At 55.2% G+C, this 23,704-nt stretch overlaps 1 protein-coding gene across 1 annotated transcript; it reads right to left on the reverse strand.

The window, feature by feature from the left end:
* Nucleotides 1-20,208, reverse strand: A4GALT (alpha 1,4-galactosyltransferase (P1PK blood group)). Its single transcript, XM_071221101.1, has 3 exons — nt 20,142-20,208; nt 3,364-3,496; nt 1-1,828 (listed from the first exon to the last, which is right to left on the reverse strand). Exon 3 carries the CDS (start codon nt 1,780-1,782, stop codon nt 721-723), a length of 1,062 nt encoding a protein of 353 aa, XP_071077202.1. The 5' UTR covers nt 1,783-1,828; nt 3,364-3,496; nt 20,142-20,208; the 3' UTR covers nt 1-720.
* Between the last annotated feature and the right edge of the window lie 3,496 nt (nt 20,209-23,704).

Raw genomic sequence — 23,704 nt, forward strand, 5'->3', positions numbered from 1 at the left:
TCCGTGAGGCCCTCTGTTACGTTTATTATTTTCCTGTTCTTATTACCAGCAGGGTGGGAGTGTTTCCTTTAGAATGCTTCCCAAGCCAAAAACACTCCACACCCCTATGCCCCTGGAGTGGGCAGCTGTCACTCCTGTGACATCTGTGGAACAAAGGACGGGAAGGGCACGCAGGGCCTCCCCCCAGATGCTCCCCAGGCCAGCTGTGCCCGCCTCAGCCTGAGAAAAACCAAAGCCAGGACAGAGCCAAGCCCTACCCCAGGCTCTCAAGGCCGAATTTGCCCACTGCTCTCCCACATCGGACTCCGCGCCCCTCATCTGGGGGCCTGCCTTCCTCCCTGCTTGCTTTGGGCTCCTCCAAGGCTGGTCCCACCACGGCCACCTGGGCCCCAAAACAACTGGCTTCCTTGGGATGCCTGGAAGACGCTTTGATGTTCCCAGCTTCCACGTGTTGTCCATCAGACCCAGAGTGCTTCCCACTCACCCCTTCCCGGCTCACTCCAGCTGATTCTGCCTGGGGCCCCTGCTTGCTTCCCCTACCCCGAGACAACACACTGGCCGCCAGGTGTCCCACCAGCTTCACCCTGGCTCGAAGGCAGCAGAGCCCTCCAATAACACCTCTCGGACCACCTGTTCCCTGCTCCCCACCCCTCACCTCGCCTCCCTAGGAAGCGAGGCTGGGCATCCCTCCCCACCGGACGCCGGGTGCGGGCAGGCCCCTCACAAGTACATCTTCATGGCCTTGTGCGTCGTGGGGCAGTAGCGGGCGTGGAGCTGGGCCAGCAGCGCCCGGGACGTGGCTTCAAGGCGCGTGCCCTGGCTCTTCTTGTTCCACACGTGGGCGGCGTAGGTGCCCTTGAGCAGCTGAGGCAGCTCCTCGGGGCGGATATCCTCGAAGTACTTCTTCCAGTTCTGCCAGGGGATGGGGTAGAAGGCCTCGGAGGGCAGGGCCGTGACGCCTCGGCAGGCGTGGCTCTCACGCAGGCTGCGGATGGAGCACCACTTCTTGAAGACGCGTGTGAGCAGCTGCGGGCCCTGGTGGCCCCAGATCCAGCCGTTGTAGTGGGCCACGAAGTCACGCATGCACAGCGCCAGGAACTCGTGGTGGCGCTCGAAGGCCAGGAAGGCGCCGTTGAGGACGTAGCGGGACTGAGTGCCCAGCGTGTTGGTCAGGTTCCTCAGGTTCCTGAGGACGATGAAGTCCGTGTCCAGGTAGACGCCCCCGAACTTCCACAGGAGCGCCAGCCTGGAGGCGTCGGAGAGCACAGGCAGCAGGTAGGGCTCCCACCGCCGCTGCGTGGCCACATACCAGGCCGCCAGAGGCGTGTCCCGGAACAGCTCCTCCAGGTCCAGCGGGAGCATCTGGACGTTGGGGAAGCAGCTCAGAAGTGAGAAGCCCAGGTGCCGGGGCAGGGAGGAGTTGCCACCGGGCAGCCCCTTCATCAGGACCACCACCCAGGACTCTGGGTGGGCCCTGGCAGCCGACTCCACCGAGCACATGAACAGGAAGTTGGGGTTGGTCCGGTCTGAGGTCTCCAGGAAGAAGATGTTGCCTGGAGGTGGGGTGCTGGGGGGCAGTGTGGGGGACACCAGGTGGGGACAGGGGACATCGACAGGCAGGTTAGAGAATTGTCCTTGGCTTTTGGGCTCCCCCACAATGTGCCAATAGATCATGACAGAGACCAAAAACATGAACTTGAAGCTGATGATGAAGAGGGTACAGCCCCGCTGGCTTGGGGTGTTCCGGAGCAGCCACAGCAGACAGTCCGGGGACCTGGACATGGTCTCCCCGGATGACAGCAGGAGCCTCCAGCAGGAACTGGCTGGTCTGCAAGAGATGAACACCACACTTGGGCAGGCTGCAGCCACCCCTGGCCCAAGAAAACACTTCCTACAAACTGCAGCCACAGCCAACACTGGCGTCCGGAGCCCACGAGCCTGCCAACTGCTCCGAGCCCCATCTCCCTCCTCACCTGGAAAATGGGAGCAGTGGACTGTGGCCTGAGCTCCCAAAGACCGGCCCAGTGCCACCTAGAACCTGTGGCCATCAGGGACCCGGGGCAGGGTCTGGCACATGCAGGGGTTGTCAGAAGTAATGCCTTTGCCACGGGCACACAGGCCGGACTGCCTGGCCAAGGCAATGGCGGGCCCGGCACACGTGACCCTCAGCTCCACACACCAGGCCTTTAGCTGGTCCAAGAGGGCAGACTGCTGAGCAGCCGCGGGGACTTTCCACCGGAGCCCCCGGGGGTCTGGCAGGCCTGGGCGCTGGCACGTGGGGATGGTTGCCAAGGCCCGAAGCCCCTGGCTCAGATACGCTGGGGTCTCCTGGGCCTCCTGCACCTCTGGCTTCCCCAACCCCTGCCCTGGGCTCTGCTTTTCCCAGACCCGGGTCTGGAGGGGAAACAGACAGGAAAGGTGGGCTGCTGTCCATGACCTTTGCTAGCACTGCCGCCCTTGGATCCCCACTCTCTCCTAGTGGTGCCCACTTGGCCAGCAGCCAGAAACATTTCTGGGTGCCCTGCAGGTGGCCGGGAGGAACGAGATAGGCTTGGGCCCCATCCCCAAGCGGAGGACTGTGTGAATGGCTGGGATGTGGGTGACCTCATGTCTGCCTGAAGCAGCTGTGAGGTCTGGGGTAAGGCCCTCACTCGGCTCTCTGAGCCTCCGTCTTCCCACCTGTGAGACAGGGCCCCTAGGACCCACCGGTCATATGTATTCGCTCGCTCACTGAATACATACTGTCTACCATGCCCACACCGGGTGGCCTTCTCAGCACCAACTCACATGAACTCATTAAACCCTTACACTACCCCATGGGGTGGCAATCATCACCCCCATTTTATAAGGAGGAAACTGAGGCAGACGTCTGGTAACTCACGCAGAGTCCCAGAGCCAGCAAGTGGCAGGGCATGGGTTTGAACCCAGGCCACCCGGCTCCAGAGTCTGTGTCCTCACCACTGCACCATCCTGCCTGGGAGAGAGAGGGAGAAAGTGCCTGGCGCTCGGGAGAGAAGGTGCACACTGGCCTGGACTCTGCCCATTCCCAGCAGAATCCCAGCCCCCACATATTCCGTGCCTTCTAAGTGCACAGTGCCAAATTCACACCCACTCTGGCCCTCAGTAACCCCAGGGGAAAGTTGCATCACTTGTACTTCAGAGGCCAGGAAACTTGGGCAGAAAGGGGCGGAGGGACTGGACACAGTCTGGGGGCCACGGAGGGCCGGGAACAACTGCTCCCAGGACAGACGGGGCTCATGGCCAGAGACTGGTGCCCGGAGCCTAGGACTTGAGCAACTCGGCCGGGTCCTCCCCCGGGGCCAAGGGCAGGGAACCAGGAGGATGTCAAGGGCTGGAACTGACCAGCCTGGGCGCCCCATGGCAGTGTGGTGGGGATCCAGGCAGCCTCCTGGAGACACGCCCTGGCTCAGCAGGCAGCCTCCTCCGCCAACGGGAACACGGCCCGTCTGCACGCTCTCCACGCCTGCAAATCCATCTGCAAAAGATGGTGAGAGACAGTGAGGGGGGCCGCAGGCTCTCCGAGGGCTGGGGCTCCTTGCATCACGGTTCGTGCCCTCTCTCGGCCCCACAGGGGGAGAGAACAGTTAGGTGCAGCCCTGCCCTGGGGGAGCGCTCGGCCTGTGGGGACACCATTGGAAAAGAGACAAAGATAATACACTAGGTGATGGCTGAAATGGAGCAAACTGGCCACCAGAGTCTGGAGAAAGTGTCACCTTCCCGGGAAGGTGACACGTGATGAGAAAGGAGTTGACCAGATGGACCTCCCTGACTGCCATCGGGGCTGGCACACCTCCTCTCCCAGTGCCTGGCCCCATGCCCGGCACACAGTAGTCACACAGGAAAACTACTCTGTGTCATTCATTCGCTCACTCACTGACTCACTCGCTCGGCAGCCAGAAGCTGCTGAGGACGTGGGGCAGGCGGGACATGCACCAGGCCCTGCATGTCCCCCAAGCCCTGACTTCAGGCCCCACTTCTCTCCCGATCACCTGCTCTGCCCCAGCCACACCTGGCCTCCTTGCTCTTTCCCAAGCCCATCCCCCCATGCTGCTGTCTTAGGGCCTTCACACCTGCTGTTCCTTCTGCTTGTTCCCTCACCTTCCTCCGGCCTTCACTCAAAAAATCATCTTCCCGGAACTACTATAAAGGACACACAGACAAAACCAAGGGCGGGGTGGCAGCAAGGGAGGGAGGTGGGTTTGGCTGGGGTGGCGGGGAGAGGTGGGGGGAAAATGCAGACAACTGTAACTGAACAACAATAAAGTAATTTTTAAAAAATCATCCTGCCGTGGAGCCCTCCCTCTTGCCCCTAAAATTACAACGCCGCCATCATTCATAGCTGTCTGCTTTAGTCTGTTCTCCCCCATACTTACTCCAAGTTACTGTACAGTTTGTACTCGTTTGGGTTAGAACCCCGTGGGGACCGGTACACTTCTGTTTCCTATGTTCTGTTCAGCATCCCGAGCGGCGCCTGGCCCTCAGGGTGAAGTCAGTCAGCACAGAGCCACTGCGTGTGGGTGAGGGGCAAGTGCATGGATGGAGCAAATCAATGAGTGACCAGATGGACCAGTGAGAATGAGTGAGGAAACGGGGGGTCAGGGGAGCTGCCTGGATCCCCCCACACCGGGTCCGAACGCCAGAGACCTGATGTAAATCAAGAAGCCTCTTCCCCGCCCTGGTTTTCCCCTGCAGGGAGAGAGACTATTCTGGTCCCGAGGGTTCTTAACCCAGTGTGAACCGTACTGAGGAGCGGACAGACAGGCGGTCAGTTGGATGCAGCGAAGCCCTGGCTGCTTGGGGCCCCGGTGGCACTGGGGTGACCTGGCTCTGCCACAGTGTGGGGCAGGGTCTGAGCCTGTTGGGAAGGCAGAATGTGCCCCTTGAGCCACGCCTGCCAGGGATGAAGGTGCCGGACGCAAGCAGCACCGTATTTGGTGCGGGAGCCCAAGACCCAGGAATAGAAGCTGTGTACAGGCCAAGCTGGCCACGGCCCAATACCCATGTGACCTCAGGCCCAAAGCACACTCCGGCCCCCTGGATGGGCCTCCCACCTGGGGCCCAAGTCCTGGCCCGAGTCAAATAAGTCTGCACATCGCTGCCACCGCCTCCTCCAGCCTCGCAGACTCCCGGTTCCAGCCCTGCCCCGGGAAGGCATCTCCAGCTAGCCGGTGTTAACTGTGGCGGTGTCCCTGCTATGGCCCCAGGAGCTCTCTCAAGCAGGACGTGAGGCTGGTGTGGCCTGACCAGGCCCCTGCTGGCCTGGCCCCCCACGTCACCTCTGCAGGCCCCACCGTGGGAGCATCAGGATCTGGGTTCAAGAGCCTGGAAGAGGCTCCCTAACCTGATGCTTGTCACCTCTTCATGGCCCACACCTACCTCTGCCCCTGCAGAGGGATGCTCCACCTCTGACCCGCTCCAGGGTCCCGTGTCCGGCGGCCCAGTGCCAGCGGAGCGCGACCCAAACAGAACAGGGTCACAGTGATGGTCAGACCTTCTAAACCCTGCTGCCAGGCTTGGTGCTGACCGGGCGGCTCCCAGGACGCCAGAGCTGGGCCCTTGGAGATTCCGATGTTCACATGGGGACACAGAGGCCCAGAGAAGGGAAGGGACTCAGCTGAGGTCCCACGCAGTGGAGGGTGGGACCTGCACAGGAACCTGGGCCTCCAGTGGGGGTGGGGGGGGCTCTGGGAGCCCTTCCTGTCTGTCCGCAGGGAAGATGTGACCGAACCAGGGGCTGGCAGCTGGAGGCAGGATGCCTCTGGACCCAGGCTGGGTTCTGAGGGCTGAAGTGGAGTGGATCCCGCGGAGGGCCAGGCTTCATAGGAACAGTGTATTCCCAGAACAGAGGAGGGAGCCTTTCAGCAGAGAAACCCGGAGAACCAACCTGGCCTCTTTCCCAGTTTGCACCAAAACTCCGTTAATGGCTGATGCAGGAAAACCCAACAAATTAAAAAAAAAAATGTTAAAGGAAGAAACACAGCATCCATCCAAAGATGCTACAAGAATGAAAAAGGGAACATGAACACTAATGTTGTCTTATGTATAAAGAAAATTCACTATATAGATATCTGGCACACAACAAATAAAAATTCAAATCGAGCCCTGGCTGGTGTGGCTCAGTTGGTTGGGGGTCATCCCAATAAGCACAAGGTCACCAGTTCGACTCCCAGTCAGGGCACACACCTGGGTTGCAGATTCGGTCCCCAGTCGGGGCACAAGCGAGGGGCAACTGATTGATGTTTCTCTCTCACATCAATGTTTCCTGACCCCCACTCCCCACCTTCCCCTCTCTCTAAAATCAAAAATAAAATAAAGTATCAAATTAGAATCCATAATTACAGCATGAATTTTTTTAAAACAACTTGTAAAAGCAATTTCAACCTGAAGACCTTTTGCTTTGTGAGAACTGGAGAAGAGCCGGTTAGATGGAGCGATGGTCAGACAGCGTGTGAGGGCTGATGGAGGTCAGGAAAGAACTAGAAGATTAAAATATTTCAGAAGTGAAGACCAAACTACAAAAAAATATAAGAGAGAATAGACTCCATCCAGAGTACAGTAAGAAATAACAGAGATTAAGATGAGGACAAAGCTGGCGGGGAAGGGGGGAAGGAGGTGGAAAGTGGATGAAGCTTAGCGGCTCTCTCACGTGTCATTGCTAAAAGATTAAGCACGTTTTAGGGCGCAGGTGACCAATAAGGAAACCACTACCCCGTTTTGTTGGATGAGAGGAATTGTTATACAGCTGCATTGCTGTCACACACCACTAAAAATTACAAAATGCTGCCAATTAAACACCGCATTGCTTTCTGCACAGACCTAAGAAGTTAAGTGAAACATATTGGGTTAGATGTTCCTGAAACGTTGTCACCATTAAAAGCCGATTTTCCTGCTCTGACCAGGTTGCTCATTTGGTTGGAGCGACGCCCTGGGCACCAAAATGTTGCTGGTTGGGTCCCCCTTTAACCATGGTCATTCTCACAGGAGGCAACTGATTGATTCTTTTCTCTCGCCTTGATGTTTCCCTTTCTCTCTCTTTCAGACAGTAGAACACATCCTCAGGCAAGGATTAAACAAACGAAAAAAGCCGATTCTTCTGAATGACATCAATTCAGTGTCACTGCGCCTCTGTCTTCTCCCCACAGGAGCATCCCCGCACCCCCACACCATCAGGTGTGGCAGGTGCCTCACCTGCCTCAGGTGAGTGCCTCGGGCTGCCTCCAGACTTTTCTCCCAAGCTGCTGCCACCTCTTCTTCAGGTTGTCACGCCATCGCATAGGTGAGCAATGGCGACTGTCAGGGACCCCACCAGACCTCGAGCTTCCAGACGCATGAGAATGAATGCAATAAAATACCTTATAATCCCTCGATACAGTATCAGCTAAAACGGGGTAGAGACAAGAGAGGGGAGGCGGGAGGAAGAGGAAACAAGATTAATTTATTGTCCACAGAAGAGAAACAATAGGTACTGTAACTAGGAATGTTACATAGAGACATACATATCAATGTAGCCACGAGAACAAAAATACAAGCTTTCCTAAGCATCAGAAGGGCTACATTATTGCTAAAAAGTGAAGAGAACCAACCGGAGTGAAAGAGTCAAGAACACGGCCCTTCCATGTGCACACAGACACACGTGCGTGTGCACACACCGTGTGACAGAAAGGAGACCAAAGGTATCTGCCGTGGAATCAATGAAGAGGGTTAAGTCACTGATCTTTTTAAAAAAAGATTTACTTTGGATCTCAAGCAACACCCAACTCCATCCTGCATTCAAGGGACGTAATTCCAACGAAGTGACTTAAAATGGTTAAAAGTGACCGAATGAGCAAAGGCATAAAGACGGATACAAACAGAACCAAGCTGGGGCCATAATGTTGATGTCAGACAATGAGAACTGGCGCCAAACATCACTAAATCGGCCGAAGAAGGGCCGTTCAGAACGCGATAATGCACAAGGCACCACATAACGGCGCAGCAGTCTTCAGGAAGAAGAAAGTACAGGGATATCAGCATAAACAGATTGAAACACACTAATAAGAGACTTTAATTTATCTCTCAGCCCAAGAAACATGAAGTAGACCAACATAAATACAAATCCAGAAGACAAATAAAATAATCAGTAAGGTACTACAATATATGAAACACTCTGTGCTAATAATAGATAATATTCTTTCTTTTCTTTTTTTAAAAAAGATTTTATTTATTTGTTTTAGAGAGGGGAAGGGAGGGAGAAAGAGAGGGAGAGAAACATCAATGTGTTGTTGTCTCTCACGCGCCCCCTACTGGGGACCTGGCCTGCAACCCAGGCATGTGCCCTGACTGGGAATTGAACTGATGACTCTTTGGTTCACAGGCCAGTGCTGAATCCACTGAGCCACACCAGCCAGGGCTTGTTCTTTCTTTTCAAGAACTGATAGAACATTCATGAAAATTGAAAACCTGAAGAACAAGCCAAAGTATAAAAAATACAGATTTTTGTGATCACAGGCAGAATAACTAGAAATTAATTTAAAAGTCTGGAATTTGAGGTGGGGGGCATAAGGGGACTAAATGGTAATGGAAGAAAATACAATAAAAATTAAATTTAAAAAAAGAGAAAAAAATGACAGTAGCCAACACAATAGCTGTCTGGTGTGAATGAATCAAAATAATTTTTTATAATTACAATAAAAGTGTGGAAATTGGAAAAAACAAACTCTCGTGGACAATTCTTGAATCAAAAGGGAACTACAAACTGAATTTTTAGGATTTCCGTAAAATAACCGTAATCAAAACATCATGAATCTAAACCTATAGGATACAGCGGCACCAATCAGAAAAATATTTACAGCTTCCAATACACGTAACTTACAACAGAACAGATGAAAATAATTGAAACACCAGAGAAAAACAGTAGGAAAAAGAACCATGAAATAAACAGAAACAATAAGAGAAGAATTAATGTGGATTCAAGCAGAAATAAATTAGAAAAGAGATAAGCCATAGAACGAAGAAATATGGCAAAGAGCTGAGTGTTTGGGGAAAACATTCAATAAAATACATAAACCACCATTAACCTAATTAAGCAAACAAAGGATGGTGAAGAAAGCAAACTAAGAAATGCCAAACAGGAACTCAACCAAAGGGGGAAGAACAAATTCCAGTCATAAGATAGTACTTTGTAAATAAAATTTAGAACCTGAAAAAATAATTTCTAGACAACTGTAGCAGCTCAAGGCCAGTCCTGGGAGAGACACATTGTCTAGACAGGCCAACTTTCACAGAAGAAACGGGATTATAAAACAGCATCATAGAACAGAAGCACCAGAGCGAGATATTTTTAGAGGAAAAGTCTAGCAAACTTTTTCTTAAGGTTTCATTTATTTATTTTTAGAGAGAGGGGGAGGGAAGGAGAAAGAGAGGGAGAGCAGCATCCATGTGTGGCTGCCTCTTGCGCGCCCCCACTGGGGACCGGCCCACAACCAGGCGTGTGCCCTGACTGGGGACTGAACTGCCGACCTCCTGCTTTGCAAAATGACACTCCGCCCACTGGGGCATGCGGGTCAGGGCACTAGCAATAATGGAAACCCAAAGCTTTTTAGAACTGTATTGAATATAGTACAATTATGAGTCAGGAAACCTCAAAAAACTTTTAAAGTAGAAGAGAAATGAAAACCTGAAAAAGATTTCATAAGATACTAACTGACCAATATTGCTTAGGAATATTACTGTAAAAATCCTGAATAAAACATACACAAATGGAATCCAGGAGCACATTAAGGGAATAAAATATCAAAACTAACTGGGCTTGCCCTGGTCGGTGGCTCAGTCAGTTGGAGCATCGTCTCTGCACCGAAAGGTGGCTTGCTTGACCCCTGCTCAGGGCATATACCCAGGTTGCAGGTTCGATCCCCACTTGGGGTGCATATAGGAGGCAACCAATCAACATTTCTCTCTCACATCCTTGTTCCTCTCTCTCTCTCTCTCTCAACCTCCCTTCCCCTCTCTCTAAAATCAATAAACATGCCCTGGCTGGTGTGGCTCAGTGGACTGAGCACCAGCCTGCGAACCAAAGGCTCACAGGTTCATTTTCCAGTCAGGGCACATGCCTGGGTTGCGGGCCAGGTCCCCAGTCGGGGGCGTGCGAGAGGCAATCACACATGGATGCTTCTCTCCTTTTTTTCTCCCTCCCTTCCTGCCTCCCTAAAAATAAATAAAATCTTTAAAAAAAATCAATAAACATATCCTCTAATGAGGTTTAGGAAAAAAACCTAAGCAGGCTTATTCCCAGAATGCAAGGATGGCTTGACATTAGAAAATTATTAATATAATTCATCATATTCTAGGATCAAAGGAGGAAAATCACAGTCATCCCTGCAAACACTAAAAAACATCTGACAAAATTTCCAACACTCATCCTGGACAAATTAGGAATCAACAGACACGTCCCGAACCAAATGACATACGTCATCACCAAAGCTAGGACCCAGTTTTGCACTCAGCTTCCCACATGGGGGCACTCCCCTGAAGACCTAGGTGGGGGTCAGGAGGCAAAGGCACCCCTCCCCATCGCTAGCACTGGAGGTATTCATCAAAGCAATTTGAGAAGAGACAGAAATTAGAAGCATAAAAAAAAGAACAGAAATCTTTAAAACTATTGATATTTTCATAAAATACTACAGTACTCCTGGACAAGTCAAGAGAAACTACTGGAAAACTACAAGAGTACTGGGAGGGGGTGGGACGCACACGCAACCCTCACGCGCACACCTGAAACAGCGAACAGTGAGAAGCAGATGTGACACACGCAAAGCCCCAACCAGCACGTCACTTAGGGTTCAGCCTGACACCAGGTGTCCACATCTACATGAGCAAACATTTAAAGCCCCTGAAGAACACGCAACAAACTCTGCATTTGAAGAGATGGAAGGACAAACCACAGTCTTGCATAGAAGGCTCCGCTTCATAACCAGGTCGATTTTCTCTCAGCCTATTTATAAACTGTATGGGATCCTGGAATTTGACAAATGGATTCTAACGCTCAGATAGAAAAATAAACAAGCAAGAACCTACAGGAAAACGCTGAGAAGGAGGAAGGAGTGAGGAAGACCTGGGCTTTTAGGATGTAACTCATTCTAGAGTTTCAATAATTGAAACAATGTAGTCACGGGAACGGCCAAATGGGGCCACCAAATGGAACCACCACACAGAAATCACAGAATTCGGTACTTGCACAGCCAATAAAGCAAACAGATCTCTAGATCCAGGTGCTGGAGCAGCTTCTAGAGGGAAAAAGAACAAGCTGAGTCCGTAGCTCAGAACATGCCCCAGGACAAACTCCCAATGTAAAATAATAAAACCCAGAAAAGTTTAGAGCAAAACACGGGTGAGTTCCTTTATAACCTTGGCGTTGGCCAAGTTTTCTGAATTATGTGTGAAATCCAAAGGCCATAAAAGAAAACACGAATGCACTTGACTCCTTGTTGAAAAAAGCTTGTCCATATCCCCACCCCACCCCCCAAAAAAATACCAGCCAGAAAGTTAAAACTGCACCTGCCATCCCCGGCCCAAGGCCCTGAGACTGGTGAGCAAGACTGAGGATTGTTTGGTAAGAGAAATGCAAATGGAACACTCAAGATAGCATCTCTCACCTGCCAGCTTGGCCAAGAGCCAGAGCTGAGGCTGGAGGGAGCCGGACCTCACACAGTGCTGGCTGGCGAGCAGCCCCGGGGCCACCCGGGTGTGGCCCGGGTGCCACACAAGTGACCCACCTCTATCAGCGTCACATTTGCATTCACCCTTCATCACTGCCACCCCCCTCTCTGACCTTATCCTACAGCGAAGTGACATTTATATAGGTCATGGATTTGTTTGCAATCGCAAACAATGAGAAAGCACCCTCAAGGTCCTTCCTGAAGAAATAAAATACACAATGGCACGGTGACACCACAGACAACAAGGTCAGCAGGCAGGGACCGCGGCTGCTTTTACTCACTGTCCAGTCCCATGTGGTCAGCACAGACCTTAGCAAATACATTGTTTAAAAAAGATTTTATTTATGTTTAGAGAGAGGGGAAGGGAGGGAGAATGAGCAGGAGAGACACATCATTGTGTGGTTGTCTCTCGCACACCCCCAACTGGGGACCTGGCCTGCAACCCAGGCATGTGTCCTGACTGGGAATCGAACTGGTGACCCTTTGGTGCGCAGGCTGGTGCTCAGTCCACTGAGCCACACCAGCCAGGGTGCACACACATTTTTTTAATAAGTAAACGATCCCTCAACTGCCCCCGAAAGCCCGGAGGGGTGCTGCTCACACAGTCTGTCCTGCCTCACCCTCTGCGGGGCCAAAAGAAGGCAGCATGCCTTGGACTCTGTGTATAAAAGTACCGAGTGTTTACCGGTCCCAAGAGAGGGCTGGGGACCTTCCCAGCCTTCCTAACACTGCGTGACTAGTAATTGTGGGGGGCAGGACATGCACCCGTGTACCTCCACCTCCAAGCCTCAGACCCTCCTTCCTCCCGAGACCCTGTCCCCCACCAGTCACTCCAGCTCTGCCCTGGCGGCCGGACTGAAGGTCACGTGGCCTGGGGTGGACTTCTCAGCGTCAGAATGAAGTCACCCTCCCCGAGCTTTAGGCCGCATTCAGGAAGCTGCAAGTCACCACCACTCAGAACTCCCACGTATTTGGACATGTGCACGTACATGCTGGGACTTCCGCTAGTGCCCGGTGGCGAGTGCGGACGAGCTTTCGGTACCAGTCACTTGCTGAATTATGAGTCCTGAGTTCACTCTCCTTGGAAGAAAGCTCCCGCGTTGCCACACTTTCTCCTTTCTTACGGTATTAAAGATTAAAAAAATAAGTGGCGGCAAAAGACAGTGCCACTCCCAAAAATCACACAGAGAATGCTGCCAGGATGGGGGGCTCTTGTTTTTAACAGTCTGCTAACTGGATATTGCCCGAGGAAGGGGCCTGGTTTCTACCCCCACCCCCAATTCTAAGCCTCAATTTCGTCATCTGTAAAATAAAGAGCTTGGAAAGGACGATGTCTAAGGACCCTTCTAGAAAGACCTTTCTCATCTGGTCTCCCTGGCACCGGTCTGTGCAGCCCATCACAGCCCGTCACCACTGGTCTCTCTGGCATCCCAGGGCCCTTGGTGCCCGGCCAAAGGAACGGATGATGAGGCCAGAGAGATAACACACGGGTAAGAAAGTTCTTGCTCCACCTGATACAAAAAGTCGTCGTGGAAAGAAACCAGTCAGGCCCTTGACATCATGCCCAGCACCTCGATCCCTCATTCAACAAATGCTTAAGCACCTACTATGTGCCAGGCCCCACTCCAAGGTCTGCAAATACACATAGCAGTGAACAAAGCAGAGTCTTTGGCTTCCTGGATGAAGCTGATATTGTAGCGGGAGGAAATTCACAAGAAATACCTCAGGTGGGGAAATGGGCTACAGAGAGAAATGCAATAGAGAGGCTGGGCTGGGAAGAGGGAGGTGTGTGTACTTTATATAGAACAGTTCGGGATGGCCTCTCTGAAAAGCTGGTGTTGGTGCAACCCATGCGGAGTATCTGGGGGAAAGTGTTGGGGGAAATGGTGAGTGCAAAGGCCCTGGGGCCATGTGCCTGCTGGGTTGCTGGAACAGCAGGGTAAAGAGGCAAGGGAGCGATCCAGGGGAGGGAGTCAGACAGATCATGGAGGCCAGGCCACGGTGGCCACAGGGGCCTGCAGGGCCACCGGAAGGACTTGCCTCTCTGATTGGGAGGGGGTGGCACTAAGAGATTTTGAGGGGGAAGGACTATTGTGTGATGTATGTGTTAGAGATCTTTCACAATTGGCTGCTTTTGGAGACTGGGCCACAGGGGAGGACACGTGGCTGCATGAAAGCAGTTAGGAAGCTACTGTGATAACCCAGGGAGGCAAAGGGCAGGGATGGGGGAGGACCTCTCTTCCAACAGATTTCCTCCACATCTCTCCCTCTCCAGTCAGCCACACCCACAGAGTGGCTCAGGTCTCTGTCTGTCTGTCTGTCTGTCTGTCTGAGGACTCACCACCCCAGCCTCCTCCCTGGCTTCCTGACCGGCCACACTGACCTCTACGGTGCTGCTCCAGCCACCAGGCTCTGAGCATTCCAGGTTTCTGCAATAGGCTCTGTCCTCTTCCCAAAATATCCCCTCCCCCCACCCCTGCCTTTGCCCAGGAACTTCCTAACCACAGTTCAGAAGGGCTTGGCATTTGCCAAGAACACACCACGTGGCAGGAAACCCTGCCAGCCCTACCTTACTCGGGCTTCACATCTTCCACTGTGGACCCATTTTACAAACAAACGAGACACAAAGGTGCCGAGAGGAAAGGGGCCTCCCGGGCGCTGCGTGGGGCACCGTGGGAGGCAGCGTTTGCACCCAGCAATGCCTGCCCGCAAGTCTCCTGACCTCTGTGCGCAGGGCAGCCACACCCAGGAAGCCCCCTGGGTTTTGGCCCAGCTCTGTGCTGCGGACTGCGCTGCTGGTGCTACCCATGCTGGCACCTAGTGGGAGCTGGTGGCGCCTTCAAAATGAGTAGGCGTGTGAGCAACACCCCCCTAAACCCTGGGCTTTACCCACAGCCTAGACCTCGGGCAGGCTCTGGGAACCCCAGGGGTGACTCTGGCCTTGGAGCGAACTGGGAACAGAGGAAGGTGGACGCTGGGCCAGAAGCTGCCCACCCTGCCCGAGACTGTAAATGACACTGAATTGGGGAGGGCCTGGCGCCCAGTGGGGACACCATCAAGTGTGATGACAGAGTGATGGGGGATAAAGAACCACCACCTTGACACTTTCAATGCCTTTGACAATGATGTAAAAAAAAATGGAATGGAAAACCAACTCACCTCTGTGGCTAAAGCCACCGGGTCCTGGGAATGCTAAGCTTCCGCAACATGTGATCCCCTCTTCCCAAAATGTCCCTCCACCCCTCCCCTGCCCAGCACCTCCTCAGCATAATAGGTGCGAAGAATTGCCATTTGCCAAGAATCCACTCAAGGTAATGACAGCTTTATTCCTGGCTGTGAGCAATGGGTGGTCTTTGCTGTCTTTACACCTTGGAGTATTGTCTATGTATTTGCCCAACACGAGTACAGCAACGTTCAGCCAACGGCGGGGCCGTAGCCGGTCAGTCTGACTTCATAGAGAGGTCGTGTGGGTGCACGCGCGGGAGGGGGCGGCGTGTGGAGCCACGGAAGACTGCAGGAAGGGGCATGTGACAACCAGTCTTCCTGTGGCCTTTGGCATAGTCTCTTGGGTTCGTTTCCGATGCCTCTGATCCCACGCGGTCGTGTTTACGCAGAGCCGTGCCCAGGGGACCCACGGAAGGAGACCTGCGGTCCCACACCTTGATTTACTTTTCACCGAGAAGCTCGCCGGGCCCCTGTGTTCCACAACTAGCCGGTGGAGGTCGTGCAGCTGTGCACATTCTATAAACTCCATCAAGACGCATGGGTGCGACGGGTACACGTTAGACCTGAGAAAAGCTGCTTGAAAATAGCCGTTCTGGCCCTGGTGGGTGTGGCTCAGTGGATTGAGCACAGGCCTGGGTTGCCGGCCAGGTCCCAGTGGGGAACGTGCGAGAGGCAACCACTCATAGATGTTTCTCTCCCTCTCTTTCTCCCACCTTTCCCCTCTCTCTAAAATAAAATAAATAAAATCTTTAAAAAAAATAGGTGCTCGGCCCTTCATATGATAATGAATCCAGCTCTGTGGGTGGCAGCCCCAGGCCTCGCCTTGCCTCCCCGACTCCGGCAAAGTGCTCTAGTTTTTCTGCCCCACGGACGCACCGCGGGCAGCATCTCCGCTCGCACCTCTTTCGAGCACATCCTTCATCACTTCTACAGGGCTGTTTCCTAGAAAGTAGTCTCTTGAGTCGAAGGAAATGTAACTTAATGTTTGGAGACAGTTCGCTAACTTGTGTCCAGAGAAGTTTTAGAAGCCTGCGTTCTCTCCAGCGAGCATCAGAGGGGGCCCACCCTCCCGCCTCTCATCCAGGAGGGAGGAGGGAGGCAGGTGGTAGAGTTAACATCTATGGAAAGCTTCCTCTTGGCACAGAGCTCCGTGAGGGTGATGGTGTACACTTCCTAAGGGCTCACGGGTGGGGCTGCTGGTCAGTTGTTTTTGGGCAATAATCTGCTTAATTGTCCCCACAGTCCCGAGGCACAGCAGGGCTTCAACACCGGTTGCCAGGTAAAAGGAGTCTGCCTGTGGCCCAGCCTCATTCACCTGGGACTGCAGTGGGTCCAGGAGCCCAAATCTCACTGTGATGAAGAAGTAGGGCCTGACTCCAAGTCTTAGTTTCCTCATCTATAAAATAGGAATACTAGCCCAGGGTGCCTGAGAGGGTTAAATAAGGTCAGGTAACAGCGTGCCTGGCACCTCGTGGGGGCTCGGTTGATGTAAGCCGCCCTCCACTTGCCTTGGAGACCTTGCAGGGAGCGAATGAAGCCCAGAGACAGCTGGAGGGTTGGGGGGACCTCCCCCGGCTCTGTGCCTACATGGAGCCCTATATCCAAGCCAATGGCTTCTGCTCTTTCAAATCCAGCCTCTCCGGGTGCGGGAAGGTCACTTCTCCTGCCAGCTAGCTGCCCGTCTGCCCGCTCAGACTTCGCACAGGCACCCATCCAGAAGGCTGGGGGCTCTGCTCTGGGGTCAGCTCCTGGTGGGCGGGAGTTCGGGCACCAGGGAGGGGGTGCAGGTGTGGGCCTGGAAAGGTGGGGGGCTCTCCTAGTTCCGTAATGAACTCCGGGACCCACAGGGGTCTGTCCAGGAAGAAGACAAACAGGCAGACAGGAGAGGAAGGGACAACAGGCCGACCACACTCCAGGCAGAGGGAGGGGGGTGGCGCTTCCCGATGCCCATTAGCAACGGCAGACCCCACGGGAAGAAACCTCAAGGGCTCGCACTCTGCCCGGGGGAGCCAGAGCCGACTTTGAGCCCAGCCCTGCCACTCATCAGCTGCTGAACAAGGGAATCTGTCAAAGAGGAGGAATGACACCTTCGACTTCCTGAGGAAGTGGGGGGGTACGTGTGTGAGGGGAAGACTCAAGGGGACTAGACCAGTCAACAGCTCATGGAGCAGAACCCTCTCTCTCTCTCTCCACCCATGCTTTTCTGCCTCCCCATCTAGGAAGGTCAAAGCCAACTCGCAAGGTGCCCTCCCAGCCCCTCCTTCTTGAGTCTTGTCCCCACCAGCTCAGGTCCTTGTAGACCAGGGCCGGAGCCCTTCCATCTCCTGCATCCTGCATCCTCTGGGACCTCTGTCTATGGACCTGCCCCTTTCTCAGCTAATTCCTCTTTTGGCTCTTTCCCATCAGCTCATAACTGTCTGCCTTATCAAAAAGCATACCCACAGAGATCAAGTAAAATGACAATTAAAAACACGCCCTTTAAACACACCAGCAGCAGCAAAAAGAGAAGCTAAACCCAAACCTGGAAGACGCTGGCCACAGAGACACAGGCGAGAAGCCCCTCACTGATCAGCGCAAACAACTGAAGAAACCCGAGCGACCCAGGTCACTCACAACCTTTGACCTGGTGATTTCACTTCTAGGAAATAACCAGAAACACACACTCACAGCCCCAGGAAGCGTGCAGGGTCCTGGTGGCAAGCCGGCTGGCTCCAGGTACAGCCCTTCTGGAGGCTCGGATGCACAACTACCAAGAAACATTCAGCAACATAGCAATTTATGCATGAATTCAATGTAGCATTATCTAAACACACCAAATACAAAAAACCCTGTCAAATGAGAGCCATTAACTGAGTATGAAACTATAATGTGTAAGTGTTGAAAATATAAACAGCCCTGGCTGGTGTGGCTCAGCGGACTGAGCGCTGGCCTGTGGACTGAAAGGTCGCTTGTTCGATTCCCAGTCAGGGCTGGTGCCTGGGTTGTGGGCCAGGCCCTCAGTTCCGGTGAGTGGGAGGCAACCAATCCAAGTGTGTCTGACACATCGATGTTTCTCCCCTCTCTTTCTCCCTCCCTTCCCCTCTCTCGGAAAATAAAATCTTAAAAGGGTATATATATATATAATGTTGAGAGAGGCCATTTGAAACATGTATATAGCCAAGATACTCATATATGTAAAAATGAATTTTATTTTTAAGATTTATTTATTTGTAGAAAGAGGGGAAGGGAGGGAGAGAAACATCCATGTGTGGTTGCCTCTCGCTTGTACCTGACTGGAGACCTGGCCCACAACCCAGGCCTGTGCCGACTGGGAATCGAACCAGTGACCCCTTGGGTGCTCAATCCACTGAATCACACCAGCCAGGGCTAAAAATGCATTTTAAAATGCCAGGCAAAGAGGGCAAATATTAACGATGGTTATCTCAAAGTGGTGCAAATTTGGGGTTTCCTCCCTACTTTCTTTAGTTAATCCCTTCAGGTAACACTCAAGGGCCACCAAGCTGCTGTGACAGGATCGCCCTCCCCACCCCCAAGCCAGGGAGACAACAGCTGCAGAGGAGGAGGAGGAGGAGGAAGTGCATTCCGGAGAGCACAGTAGGGCAGAGCTGAGTGGCCATCCACCCTACCCTCAGGGGAGAGAAGCAGGAGTGGCAGCCCCCTGGGGGAGAGGGAAGGGGAGGGGGAGGGCTGGGGGGTGGGGAAGCGCTGTTTCCAGCCTCAAGCTTCCCCTTCTCAGCAGCCCCTTCCTCCCATCTTGCCAAAAATGTCCCCCACAGCCACCTCCTCGCACTGGGCCCTGCTGCCTCGTCAGACCTTGGGGGGCCTGCATCCCCCGCTGCATCCCGGTCTCCCACGCGGGGCGGATGGGTTTGGGAGCCGCTGGCCTGGGCTAATGTGGTGGGTCACAACTTCAGACGCTGCCCGTCCTGCCACATAGGCGGCCGGGCCCGTCACACACACGGGGCGCAGCCCCACTACCCTAGGCAGCTGAAGGGCTTTGGTCGGTACAAGGAAACAGAACATATTTTTAAGAATTTCCATTTTGGAGTTTGTCCTTTAATACGGGGCTGTCCTGGTGGACAGGCAGGGACAGGCACCCCAGGCTTAGGAGGAAGGTGAAGAGCAGACAGGACTCCACCTAGACCCTCCCTTTCTTTTCTCTCGTATTTGGGCCTGACCTGGGAACTCCCACGTCGGGGACAGGGCCTGGGGACTCGGAGCGCAGGCCGCGCCAGGGCCGCTCGTGAGTGACGGATACACCGCTTTTGGTGACTCCCCGGGTCCGGTGCGGGGCCATCACTCAGCATCTCCGGGAGGCTACGGGGGCGTCCTCCCGAGAGAGGGTGGGCTCAAGGGGGCTGGCCTTTAACCCTCTCAGAGCCAGAGGCTCAGCCCGGAGTGGCCAGCGGGTGGGAACTTCCGCCCCCAGGTACCGGAGGGGCCCGAGGCCAGGGCACCCCCACCCCCGGGCAGGGAGGAGGGGTGGACTCGAGGCTGGACCTCCCCACGGCGCAGCCTAGCTCCTAATCCACTCGGCCGTTCCCATCTGGAGCCGAGGGAGGGAGCGAAGCACGCCGGAAGGAGGGGTCGCCCGCGGATCCGGATCCTGGGAGGGAGCGCCGAGCCCGGACTTTCTCACTTCCCAGCTCTCGCCCAGGCCGTCCCGCCACCTGGAGGGCCCTTCCCCTTCTCGGCGAGTCCGAAGCCTCAGCATCCCCTGTCCCGGCCGGCCCCCCTCCGGCCGGCCGCTGCGCGCCGCCCTCCCCAGCTGCACGCACTCCTGGGCCAGGGGCGAGCCCTGCGGGGCGGCCGGGCCCCCGGGACGGTCCGCGCCGCCAGACAGTGCAGCGCGACCCACACTGGGACCCGGGCTTCTCGCCCCCGCGCCCCCTACTCCACCGCGAACCCAGCCCGGGCGGGGCTGCTCCGAGGGCTGCTCGGAGAAGGGGCGCGCCTCCGAAGTAGGGCCCAGGCTCCCGCGCCAGCCACCGTGCTCAACTTCGGGGCGCAGGGGCGCGGAGGCGGCAGCTGGGGACCGCCGCGCCCAGTTGCTGCGCACTCGAATGTCCCTTCGGAACAGGTGGCCCGGGAAGCGGAGAGCCCTCCCCGTTCCTTCTCGCAGCGCCCCTCCCCACCTGGGCCGGGCGCACCCAGGCCCGCGCCCCGAACCCCAGCCCGCGCACCCGCCGCGCAGTCCCCTACCTCCGGATCCCCCTGCGGCCGGAGGCGTCCAACACTACCCCGGTGCCGGCCGGCGGGAGCACCGCCCCTCCGCCCGGGGCGCGGTCAGCGCCGCCCCTTACAGCCCCGCCCGCCGCCCCTGCTGGGTTCCCGCTCCAGGGTCCTCACGCTGCGGGCGCCCGCAGGGGTAGGGCCGTGCCCAGGCCGCGGGCAGGTGGGTATGGAGCGCTCCTGTGCCTCCCTGCCGCCTGCCCCGGGGCGTATAGTCCATTTCCCCCATGTAACAGATGAGGAAACTGAGGCTCAGCGCGGTTGTCGGTATTTGAACCCGAGCCTGCCTGATGCCGCCGCCTAGAACGTATCCATTAACCTCCCTCCAACACCGCAACTGCGACCCGCGCTAAACGCTTCGCCCGCATCACCTCTTGAGTTTCGGTCACAGCTTCCCAGGGTCCGCGTCGCCCCCGGGGCCTGTCCCCTCACCTCCCCCCGGGGCCACTGCACACTCGCTGTGCCGCCCTCCCCCCTCCTGCCCACCCTCCCACTGCACTGAGACCGGTGCCCAGGCCCCTGAGAGAATGGAGACATTCCATCCCAGCCCCAGGGACAGCCTGGCACTTAGTAGGGGCCCCCAATTGCCCTGTGAATGAATGCCTGAGAAGAAAACTCCCACCAGGACCACCTCCTCCTGTTGCCCTCAAGATGCCCGCCCGTGGAGCCAACACCGATCCAGCAGTCCCACCCTCTCTCCTCTGCCGTCCCCATCAGTCCACAGGCCATTTCTTCTACGTTAAAGCTACAGCAAGAAAGCAGAAGCCCCTCTTAGGACGCCGCTGCGCTGCAGCCAGTGCTGCCTCAGTTGTTCCTTCCTGTACAGCCACAGCCCTGCCAGAGTCGGCTCTCCGCCCTGTCTGCAGGCTCCCTGCTGCCCTTTTCCCTTAAACGCCCTTCAGTCTAGCGCTTGTCCCTCTCCACACCTCCCCCCCTCTGCTAATCCACCAAGCCTGTTATTTCCGGGTCCCCAGTGATGTCCCTGTGACTAGGTCCGTGCTGAGTCTCCGCCCTTGTCTTACTGTTGCTTCCAGCAGTACCTGTCTGAGCTTCTGGCTTCCTCCACTCTGAAGGACCTTCCTGTCTGGCTGCCCACTCACCACACTGGCTGGTCCTCCTCCGCCCTGGCCACCCCCCCATTCTTCTCCTGCGCCCCCTCGCCTCCTCACCCTCTGAAGTTGCTGCGGCCCCTGCTCAGCTCTTTACCCTGGTGCTCTCACGCAGTCCGGTGCCTTTGGGGACATCTATCAGGTGATTCCCACGGTGGCCTGTGGCCACACTTCTCACCCCACCCCTAGTCCTAGTTGCCAGACTCTCCCCAGGCTGAGCGGGAGTATTCCTGCCTCAGCCCCTCCCCCATTCGAACAGCCCCAGAGGGGTCATGGGAAGACCAGGTGACAGGTGGGAATACACAGCCCTCCTCTGCCCCAGCTGGCTTCACACCTAACTCAGGAGAAGAGCTGACTTCTGCCCCTGACTCCAGCCCTGTCTTCGCCATGGGGACCCTGCCCAGCCCCACTGGCCTCACAGCTGCCCCCGGGGCCCTCGGGGCCCCACCTCTGGCTGCTCGTCTGCCTGGAACAGTGCTGCCCAGACACTCTCTCCCTCACCTCCTTCAGGTTCAGGCTTCACCGTCGGCTTTTCTGATCGTCCTGCTTCCAACGAGATGGGGCCATCCCGCACGCCCCGCTGCTTTCCCTCCTTGGTCTTCCCCATGCACTCATCACCCTGAGAGACATGCTTTAGGTCTCAGCCACACATGATTGTATCGCCAGCCTCTCTCCTCCTGGAAAGAACGGGGGCTCCCCAGGGCAGGAGTTCCTGCCGACTCACTCACTCACTGCTATCTCCTTCCTGGAGCAGGGCCCGCAACCGGGTGTGAGGCACCAAAACACCCACATCCTTTCAGCGTTAGTAACATTCACAATAACTTTTCTTTAAGTTGGCTTTTTCATTCCAATAAATGCATTGGAAAGGAAACTTGCCCTGGCTGGTATGGCTCAGTGGACTGAGTGCCAGCTTGTGAGCTGAAAAGCTGTAGGTTCGATTCCCAGTCAGGGCACGTGCCTGGGTGGCGGGCCGGGTCCCCAGCTAAGGGCACGTTGGAAGCAATCGATCAATGTATCTCTCACACATCAATGTTTCTCTCCCTCTCTTTCTTTCTCCCTCTTCCTCTCACTACAAATAGATAGGTTTTAAAAATGAGGATAAAACAATGCTCTCGGGCCCTGGGGATCCCATTGCCGGTCTGAGGCCTGAACAGGCGGAGCAGAGAGGTATTCAGGGTGAGCCTCTAGCGAATGCTTGCCCTTGGACCCCAGCAGAGGGGTTAAAGAGAACTGAGAAGGGGACGGATTCCTCTGGGAGCCACCTCTTGGGCTGTGCCCGTCCCCATGCTCACCTGGCCCTCCCGGGGAAACTGCCTCCCAGCAGCTGGTCAGTCTCACCACCAGGCTCTGAGGTCAAGCCGTCACGCCCCCACTTTACAGGTAAAGAAACTGAGGCCAGGGTGGGGACTTGCTCAAGCTTCCAGGGCGTGTTAAGATGGACAGAGGTTGGAATTCGAGTTTGCCTGACCCTAAGCCCTCAGCAGACTCTGAGGCCAGATCTCTTCTAGTTGCACCCGGCCTGGCTGTTGGGGAGATGGGGGGAAGGGCATGGAGGAAGAGGCCCTGGCCTCAGTTTACCCATCTGTAAAGTGCTGCCAGGGACCCAGTGCTGCCAGGTCTTCTGCAGAAGGCTGGGGGAGAGACGTGGCCTTTCTCCTGCGTGGGCTCTGGTGTTCGCTCTTTCTGCAGGACTAGGAGTGTGGGGGGGTGTCCACTAGAGGTCCATGGTGTCTGTCCACCACATGGGGGAAGGGTCCATCTCAGAACAGAGCCCACCCTGGGAGGCCGAGCCACCTGGGCTTCCCCAGGAGATGTGTCCTCGCAGGGCTGGCTGACCAGCCCCTGGGCTTCTCATTATACAAGTTGAACCAGATGAGCTAGATTCTCTTTTCCTTGCACACAGAAGAACGCTCATTGGTACGCTTTTCAGCCACGGGCACTTTCGGCTCTCCCAGTAAGCACTGGAGCCTCTCCTGTCCTAACAAAGAAGAAAAGAAAAGGCACGACCCTCCCCCCACTGCCCTGTGACCTCCAAATTCTCTCCTCCCTTCAGCCAGGTACCTAGAAGGAGTCACCTGCACTTCTGTGTCTGACCCTTCCCTTCTAGTCCCCCTGGCCTGTTCCCATCTGCTTCCTGTCCCCTACGGAGGGCTGGGATCTGGTGAGGGTCACAGTGACCCTTTCGCTGGCGGCCCAACCCTGTCAATACAGGATTAGTGACAGCATTGTTAACCTTCATTAACAAAATCACAAAGTGAAAGAACTTAGTATAAACTTATGACCTTAAAAATACAGAGGTATTTCTGGCTTTGTTTCTAGCAAGAGTGGCCCAAAAGCCACAGTCACCACAGCACCCCCGGCCCCCACCCCAGGTCTCATGAGCAACTGTGACCAGACTTCGGTCTCTAAAACCTTCTTCACTGA

The sequence above is a fragment of the Desmodus rotundus genome, chromosome 3, assembly GCF_022682495.2.
Source record: "Desmodus rotundus isolate HL8 chromosome 3, HLdesRot8A.1, whole genome shotgun sequence".
Classification (NCBI taxonomy): Eukaryota; Metazoa; Chordata; class Mammalia; order Chiroptera; family Phyllostomidae; genus Desmodus; species Desmodus rotundus.

Excerpts from the sequence above, each read along its gene's own strand:
- A4GALT (XM_071221101.1), bottom strand. The coding sequence starts at position 1,782 with ATGTCCAGGTCCCCGGACTGTCTGCTGTGGCTGCTCCGGAACACCCCA.